The 9,225-nt window shown below is 51.4% G+C and overlaps 1 protein-coding gene across 2 annotated transcripts; it reads right to left on the bottom strand.

The window, feature by feature from the left end:
* Positions 1 to 3,229: 3,229 nt before the first annotated feature.
* LOC120689950 lies at positions 3,230 to 6,238 on the bottom strand. Of its 2 annotated transcripts, XM_039972411.1 has the most exons (9): positions 5,847 to 6,238; positions 5,681 to 5,742; positions 5,516 to 5,577; positions 4,565 to 5,411; positions 4,387 to 4,476; positions 4,218 to 4,310; positions 4,045 to 4,107; positions 3,785 to 3,960; positions 3,230 to 3,680 (listed from the first exon to the last, which is right to left on the bottom strand). In XM_039972411.1, the coding sequence occupies exons 1-9, from the start codon at positions 6,001 to 6,003 to the stop codon at positions 3,599 to 3,601; spliced, it is 1,632 nt and encodes a 543-aa protein (XP_039828345.1). In that variant the 5' UTR covers positions 6,004 to 6,238; the 3' UTR covers positions 3,230 to 3,598. The 2 variants fall into 2 exon arrangements, with proteins under 2 accessions (XP_039828345.1, XP_039828346.1); XM_039972412.1 differs by lacking the exon at positions 5,847 to 6,238 and having other exon boundaries at positions 4,565 to 5,416; positions 5,681 to 5,743.
* Positions 6,239 to 9,225: the final 2,987 nt, after the last annotated feature.

Genomic DNA, 9,225 nt, shown 5'->3' with positions numbered 1-9,225 from the left:
GGGTTGTAAATCGCGAGACGAATCTAATGATGCTAATTAATCTATAACTAAGCAATAATTAGCGGATGGTTACTGTAGCATCACTGTTGCAAAACATGGGTTAAGTAGGCTTGTTAGATTCGTCTCCTGATTTACAGCCCAACCATGCAAAAAGTTTTGTAAATAGACTTCATTTAGTACTTCAAATTAGCAAGATTCCTTCGTAAAAATTTGCGTTTTTGTGTTTTTGCGTTTACAGGGTGGGAACTAAACAGGGCCAAAGGTCAATCTTAGAGCAAGTATTACAGTGAGCGAGAAGCGGACGAGTTCTTATGTGGATGAGAGAGGAAATAGGAAAAAGAGCAGAGCGGGCGGTTCAGCATGTGCTAGCGAAAAGCGAGCGAGTTCATTTACTCCGCAGAAACACTGGGCTCCGATTGGTTAGTTTTGCTCCGATTGCACGGAAAGTAATAAAGACAGCAGATCCCACCTCCACTGCCTCACCTGTCCGAGCTTGTCGGTACCCTGTAACAGGGATACCCACTCTTACTGCAGCAAGGCGGGACCCGCGTAGTTACCCGTAGCTGCGCGGGAAAGATGGAGTAGCCAGGCCCCACAGGCCAGGTTTTTCCCTCACCAGGCCAACGGCCCCGGACCGTTCCCCGCCTGAGGATGGGTCCGGTGACGCCACGTGTCTACACAAAAGAGAAGCTCCGAGCTGACCGCCGAGGCCGCGGACCCCCAGAGGGGTCCGGGACCTCCTGCGCCCGTCCGGACGCCCCTCACCGTGTAGGGGTCCGGAGCCGCCGCGTGTCCCGGAGACGTGGGGTTGTGCGCGAGTCTTCTGCAGGAAGACTCGCCCACCTACCGCATTTAATGCGATGGACAAGGCGTGCTCTGCCGCCGCGGCACACAAGACAGCCTTTTGTCAGGCCCCGCTGCGCGCCGCGTATTACCAAGGAGCACAGTGGAGCTGCCTGAGCCGCGCCCGCGCAGAGCCCGTCTGCCGCGTTAAATGGATACGACGGCTCGGCACTTTTCCATCATGCCACCTACGCCACTCCCTACACAGCCACTCAGCTACGTAACAGGCGATGCTACTAGCTGCGTCGGGCTCCGTCTCGACAAGACAGCGCCAAGACATGATGGACGGAGGGCTCCGGGAGCAGGCAAGCGAATCCAAGAGAGAGATCTCCTTCGCCTGCAACGCCATAATGTATGAACACCCCGTTATTTTATATCGCATCGTTGGACCCACCTGTCGGGGATCCAACAGCCGTGTACGCGCCCCCTTGAGATATAAAAGGGAGGTGCCCGCTGTGCACAAGACAATCTCCACAATCCAGATAGGCTGAAACTCTCGCACCTTCTCACTCTCGTGGGAAGGCAATACAACACACAGTGGACGTAGGGTATTACGCTCCGGCGGCCCGAACCACTCTAAATCTTGCTGTGTTCATCGAGTTCTTGAGGAAGATTGATCTAAGACTAGCTAACCCCCGAGTACACACCCTCTGGGCTAGGGCGGGTGCCTTCCGCCACCCGGCTGTGGTTTGCAGCACCACGACAGGTATAGCAGTCATTTTATATACAGGACAGATAATCTACCAGCAATAATCAGGACAGCCAAACACCTTGCTTTTCTAGACAGCAGATTCTTTAGATCGCAGCTTATTAGATAAGCCTGCTCAGCTTATAAGCGAGTTTTAGAAAAGTGGTCGGGCCTAAGCCTTTCGTTCGCTTCTGCACCTTTTGTCTTACTGCCTGTACTCTCCCCTTTTGTTAATGGAGAAGCGTACGAGCCGGTGGTTTTTCGTCAGCCTGCCGGTGGTTGCCCGTTGAAACCCACGCATTTCTTTACTACTACGTATACCCTGCCGTCTGCCTGCCGCCGGAGGCCGGCGTTCTTGGATTGTTTCGGGGGTCAAGCACCAAAGCAACGGCTCCCGTCGCCTAACCACCTCGCCTGGTCTGTGAATGCGGGTGTTGACGCCTAACGGCATCCTGCGAGCGAGCCCATGTGCCTGTCTCGCCAAAAGACGGCGACGCCGACGGGCGGGCCGCGCGCAGGTGATCCGATCCCCCGGCGCGCGAACTGACGCGGTCAGATCAGAAACGTGTCGCGCCGAAACGCGAACCGCAGCTGGACAAGGCGTTTGTCCGGCCCGTCTGGGAATACATGCGAGGCTAGGGGAAGGTTCATGCCGCTACGGTCAAGAGCAAGTAGCAAGTCGCTGTGACCGATCGAGACGGCATGCCCTTTTTTTGGCTTGCAAAGGGCTAGCAACAAACAGTAACGAACAGAGACGAGGCAAGGCCTGGCCACACGCAAACAAAGCGGTAGGGGTGCTAATTGGTAACGATTAGGTGCTCCTCCAACTTTTTATAGTTCAAAATTTTATACTAATTTTTTAAAATTATATCTCGATTTGAAAAACTAGTATAAAATTTTGAACTAAAAAAATCGAAGGTGCATCTAAGGGTCATCCACTTGCACCCCTACAAAGTGGCGTACCACCAGGTGCAGGAGTGCCAGCTGCCAAGCTATAGCAATGCCGCGATGACAACAACACTTAAGACAGTAAGACGACCCCGTCACCTGTCAGGACCCCGACGGCACCGAGTAATGGCTGTCGAGACACGTACGTAGCCAGGCGTGCAGCGGTGCAGCAGGGCACCACCAAGGCCCAGGTCACCACGCTGGCGCACGAGAGGAGGCGGTGCTTCTGCGTCACGCCTGAATCCTGATCCTCGGCCCTGAGGCGCCAAGCAGCAAGGTGCAAGGCAGCGCCCGGCCTTTATTACAGCAGTGAATCCGGGATCCGTGGCACTGTTCGCCGGATCGCCATGGCAGCTCGGCCAGCAGCGGCGGCCATGGCAGCATTGATCAGAGGCGCCGGGGACGGGGCCAGCCATGGATGGATGGATTCATGGCGGAGATGACGAGACAGCCGTCCGTATTCGTGGTGATGGAAATGTATCTGCTCCGTGCGATGCACTCCGTAGTAGTACTGCACAATCAGTGGTCCATGGCGTCCGTGCCGGGCTTGGGCGCTGGGCAAGGAGAGCAACGATGAAGGACCAGCAAAGCTGGTAGCGGTTTCGGATTGGTTGGGCGGCAGCGCGTCAGTAATTCGTGAAAACCCTGAGTTGGAAATTTTAGTTTCAGACCAACAGAAAATGGGACAAAGCCCAAAACAAGGACAACGAGTTAGTAGTGGGATGAAATGAAATGGCTCAGTCCCACGGCTAGATTAAAACGCCACATGGGCTGGCTGGGCCTCCTCTTTCCTCAGTTTAACTTACAGGTTACACCGTTACAGAATACAGGTTACAGAAAGAATCGATTCCGAAACATGTCACATAACGAACATGTTCCAGAAAGAATATTGTGGTGGGGTACACAGCAGAAGAAATTCACCACAAAAAGGTTGCACAAAGAACTGTTCGGATCCTTCCTGCTGTCAACTGTTAACAAAATCCACTAAAAAAAATACTGTTAACAAAACACTTTGGAAACGAATCTGAAGCGGGTAAATACAGAATTCATCGTTGGAGCAGACAATAAAACATTTGTCACAGTTTCCCCATTTTCCTCCATGATCGATCGTCTACTCGCTCAAGCAGCTGCTGCTTGGAGCCTTGATAGCTTCACTGAAGTTTTCCTACCCTTTCCAATCTGAGTAGGCGCCATGAGACCACTGAACAAACAAAGAAATTTTGTGTCAGGGCCTCAGGGGGTAACGCAGTAGGCAGCAGCGCAACGACTACTACTACTGACACTGCCGGGAAAAAATTTCCAAACCTTGCTGTCTTGGCCGTTCTTGTTGTAGATGCAACCTTTGCAGCTCTCTGTGACTTATCAACAACTTTGCCTTTCGTCACTGCGGGCCTAGTGTTATTGCACCGGATGCTGTTGAAGGCCCGCTTGGCCTCACCGAGCTGATGACCACCGATGGCGATCCGTGTGCTTTGTTTCTTCTGAACGTATATGGTATGCACAGATCAGCATGAGGGTTGCTAATTGAGCTAGAGTTGGAAATATTTGGAAGCATCAATGCTCACCTGTTTGGTGTCGCCACAGAGCGGCTTGTCTCGTCCCTTTCCTTTGGTGTATTTGTCCGTTGGCTAAATAGTATTGCAAACATACAGAGCAGTCAGTAGTGAGTGAGACCGCAGGGTTCCTGAAACTTGAAAATGTTTGGGAGTTTGAAAGCTGATGAAGTGACAAAGCTTACCATCACTCCTCTGTTTCCATCTACTGCAATGGAGTTCTTCTCTGCGAAGGGCTGCCTTTTTTCTGGGTTTCCTTCTTTCTGAACTCCCCTTTCCTATAAAGTAAAATGATGTTAGTAACTTAGTGAAATCCTGCACAATAATGGGAGTAAAAGGATGTTAGTAACTCACATCAGTCCTCAGCCTGAAGGGCCTAGGATTGGTAGTTTTCTTGAGCTTTCCTGATTTCTCTGGATGCACTTTGTTCTGCATTTTAGCTACCTGCATTTGATCCACAGAAATATGTCAAGTTCTTTGCACCCTAACTACTGATAAAAGCTGCGTTTTTCAGTACCATCAGTTCATGTACCTTCAGAGGAACATTCTCGTTGTTCTCCAACTGTCTGTTTTCATCTTCAGAATGTGAATTGTTCAAGGCTTCTTCAACCGCCTGGTCAGCATTTGACACATTCTCCTTGTTGCCATCGTCAGCACGACATGTATCCGATTCAATTCTCAATTCCTTCAGCACCACCTTTCGTTGCTTATTGGAGCTTGCAGTTTCTGTACGTGAGTTCTCATCGGCAGCAGTGTTAGCACAACCATTTCTGTTCTCTTCATCAGCTTCAGCATCAGCACACTTCGCCGAGCGTCCTAAAATTTTCTTCCTAGCATTCGTCCTGGATTCTTGCCCCCTCTTTTCGTACTTCGCCGCCATGGATTCTTCACCCTTATTGGCAGCCTTCGGATTCGTCAGGTGACACATGTACCTGCTCGGCACCTCCCTGCACGCCAAGTTCAGCTTCCTCAGCTTGGAACAGACCTCGGACACCACCTCCTTGCTCTTGCACTTGTCTGCGGCCGGCGTCCGGGCAGGCTCCTTCTCTGGCGTGCTCATAAACAGAGCCTTGACGACCGTTCCCTTTCTCGCCGCCCCATCGACCGGCCCCTTTTGGTGCTTCACGCTGAGGAACGGCTCCTGCCTCGGGCGAACAGTCTTGCTCCGCGGCGTCGTCAGTGCCTTCTTCCTCGCGCTGGGAGCTTCGAGCCTCGAGGCCTTGGTCCGGGTCGGGGACGCTCGCAGGGCGCATATCCGCTGGACCCTTGGCTTGGGCTTGGCCGCTGCCTTCTCGGTGGCCTCCGTCCCCGCGCTCAGCCTCGCGAACCGGGCCCTTGGGGGCTTCGGCGGCGCGGAATGAGGGCATTTCAGCATCGAGCTGCACTAATTGAAAAAAAGGGACTTGTGAATCCGAAACGAAGAATTCGAAGAATCACCAAATCAGCGAGTATCGGGAGAGGAAGCGTGCGATTCGGTTCGCACCTCTGATTTGTCCTACTGATCGCCTTCTGCAGTCGCACGTTGGGGCTTCTGGCCGCCATGACCTGCCAAAGTGCCAATGCGAATTACATCCTCGATCAAAATGAATTCGCTTGGTATTCCACGGGGTGATGCTAACGGAGGTACAGGGGAGAAAAGGGGACGAACCTGCATGAAGAAGCTCCGGTCCAGGGCCTCCGGATCGACCTGCTCATGGCTCTGGTCACAACCTGCGTACCACGACACGGATCAGGACCCTTCGACACCTCAGAACCTGCATAATGCAGGCGCTAGGAAGAATAGAGAAGGGCTTGCGATGTGGTTGACCACTTACCGACGCGGAGGCAGAACCAGGCGGGGTCGTCGTCGGGGCGGCCGGCGTCGGGCGCGGTGAGGTCCACGAACTTGGGCGCCTGGATGCCCTCGTAGAACACGGCGTCGTCGTACTCCCCCTCCTCCTCGTGGTCCGGGTGCCGCGAGGGGATCCCCATGCGGTTCTGGATCCTCGACGGGGCGTCGGCCGGCGGGCTGTCGAGCTGGCAGCTGAGCTCACGGGCGCGGCGGCGGCGGCGGCGAGGGAGGAAGCTGAGGTGGTGCTCGGCTCTGATGGTGCCCGGTGGCGCGTTGGGTGGCTTGGGCTACGGAAGGATTTGAGATCGGGGAGGGGAGTGTGAGCGGGTGGAGGGTCGGCGGGTTGGGGGAACTAGCCGTTGGAGCGCCGGCGTTGCGATGGATTGGAGGGGATATTTTTAATATTTTTTTATGGTGGGTATCGGGCACATGGAAGCTCCACGGCTCGAGACTCGAGAGACGTTGGCAACAGTTGCAACTTGAACTAATTGATGAACTGGATCGGTGATGGTGGGGAGTTAAGTGAGTTGCTTCGGATCCGCAGAATGAACCGAATTACTGGGGTCGTGGACTGTGGATTACTGAAGATGATACGCAGTTTCCAAAAATATCTTTTATGTGATAAAAGTTACTTGTCAATATAATATACATAAAATAGTAATTTTATACGATAGAGAAAGTAAGATTTATTATTTCACGAGTTTGCCCAAAATATAGTTAAGTGGGATCTTATTTTTGACATCCTTATCAAGACGAACATAATGGTGCAATCATATTTGAATTTATATAATTAATAATTTTTTAGAGTTGAGACATATATGCACCATAGGAGTTTTAGGCAAGCACTCGGACACAATAGGAAACAGTAACAAGCGATGTTTCTGTTTCGTACCCACGTAATTGTATAAAAAAATAAAAGTTGAAAGAATTGAAAATCTTTTTTTCATTAAGATTAGACATACCTCTCACCTCGCATAGAACCCACTTATCAGGGCTAAGGGGCTACCAAAATTTTGAGAAAGCCTCAAAATCACGCTTTAGAAAATAAATCTATCAAAAAAATCAAACTTTTATCACCTATAAACTCACTCATCGGTCCCACCGCAACCTCTCCACCTGCCCCAAGCCGCCCCCTCTCTGTTCCCTTAATCTTAGAACTAATTGATGCTAATTGCATATTATGTTGGAAAGAAATTAAATAATATGAGGGAATCCTCTATCATTTTGAAGTTAAGTTAAAGGAGGTGAGACAATTGCCTATTATTTTGGAAAATTTTAAAGAAGGAACGGGAATTGATGGTAATATCCTATGATGAACTTTCTATTTATATTTTTTCTTTGGTGCATTTTTCGTAATCATTTATAATGTCCTATGGTACACTTTCCATTTACATCATTTTTAAAGGTATTATGGTACATTTTCAATATCCATGATTTTGGAATCGCCATTGGTGCTTGAATGTTTGTTGTCTCTATGGAGTGCCCCTCCATCGGTCTACCCATCACCATCGTCAATAAGCTATTCATACGAGGGGCAATAATACATGGAACTCTTTGTGTAGATATATTTCTTGTATAATCGAATTTCCATTCAATAAGAAAATATATAAAGAATTTAATGTTTGAGTAGTTGTTGATGTAATCAAATTATTTTGAAATAATCTTTTTCAAATACGTGGCACAAGCACGGGCATTTTCGCTAGTTGTATAAAAAAACTGCAAGAACTCTCCACTTTAACGCTAGAGAGAGATCTCTCCATATGGGACTAGTAGAACGGAATTTCTCATAGAAAGGCCCAGAGATGTGCGACCATGAAAAACATCCCTGGCGTATCGGACTAAGGCCCTGTTTATTTCCGCTTATAAGCGGATTCTCGGTTCAAATAAGTGAGAAGCCCACCCAAACGCTTTACTTATTTTTCGATTATGCGGGCCGCGGCGTCTCTGAGAATCCTCGGTACAACGTGCATGCGGATTTTTCCCACCGCGTCTCCCGACTCGCTTAGACGAGAATCGAGCGGATTTTCCCCCGATACCCCCTCCTGCCCCCGTCTCCCCCACGAGACCCCCCTCCTCCGTCGATCTCCCGGCTCACCGCCGCCCCCTGCAGGCGCGGATGCCGCCGCCCCCTGCAGGCGCCGCTCCCCCTTCTGCGCCGCCAGCCCTCGCCGCCGGGCCCCTTCTCCGCCGCTGGCCCTTTCTGCGCCGCCGACCAGCGCGCTCGGAGCCCCTGGCGCAGCTCCACGCCTCGCACCGCTGCGCATCGGCCGCCCACCGCCCGGATCTGCGTCGGCGTCCTGGGAATCGCACCGGCGAGCCCGCAGGCTGGCGCGCCTCCGCTCCCCTTTTTCCTTCCTGTCCCCGGCGCCCCAGTGGCCATGGAGGCCCGGCACTGCCTCAGATTGGCCATGCGTGGGCGTGCAGCAGGGCGCGCTGGAGGTAGGAGATGAAACAGACAGTGGGTCCAGTGTGTAAGTGAAGGAGGACGAGAGATGAGGAGGGGAGGCTGGACTGTGGAACTGACGGGTGGGTCCCACCATTTCTAACGGTGATGGCTAACCTCTAGAGGTCTATTTGTGATATTAATCTATTTGATCTAACTATAGTCAAGATACTCAAAAAATATAAGAATTATTGAATTCTGCTCGTATTCAGCAAAAAATGAGATATCATCAGTCTCAAGGGCATTTCAGACATTTTACTACTCAACTCAGAGAATCGGGTCAAAATAATCAAGATTGCCAAACACCCAGCTTATCCAAACAGCCGATTCTCTAGGCAGCTAAATTATCTCAGAATCTTGATTCTCAGAAAAGCGAGATCCAAAAAAGCGAAAACAAACGGGGCCTAAATGAGACCAGAAGCCATACTATATTCTGCCCAGCCCACTCAGCCACTCAGGTACTCAATTTCTTCTTTCTTTTACATCTTTCTATCTGGCCCAATCCTCAAGCCCATCAAAATCCGCCGTCCATAATTTAAGCTTCAAACTCGCGGCCCTTCATGGGAATTCCACCCGAACACTCATGACACATTCGAGGCCACGAATTCTGAGGAAAACTTGAGGCCGAAAGCAGTTGGCCCAACAAAGGCCTATTCAAGCCCATGTGAGATGCGACCCTTCCTCGCGCGGCTTCCGAAGTTCCGATTCCGACGTGATGCTATTGCTGCGCTCTCGCTGGCCACCTCGCCGTGCCGCCAAAATTTTCGCCGCCGCATTCCGATCGGGCAATCGAGTGGACCGCGTCCGCGGCGGTGGGGAGCTCGAAGAGGCGGGGGGCGGAGCGAGGCGAATCTAGGCGCATCTATCTACAGGGCTCATCGGATTCTCCTCGCTCGTGCTGACAAGCCGCTGCCATCCA

Source organism: Panicum virgatum, chromosome 9N (genome assembly GCF_016808335.1).
Source record: "Panicum virgatum strain AP13 chromosome 9N, P.virgatum_v5, whole genome shotgun sequence".
NCBI lineage: Eukaryota > Viridiplantae > Streptophyta > Magnoliopsida > Poales > Poaceae > Panicum > Panicum virgatum.
This window is presented reverse-complemented; position numbering and strand designations above follow the sequence as displayed.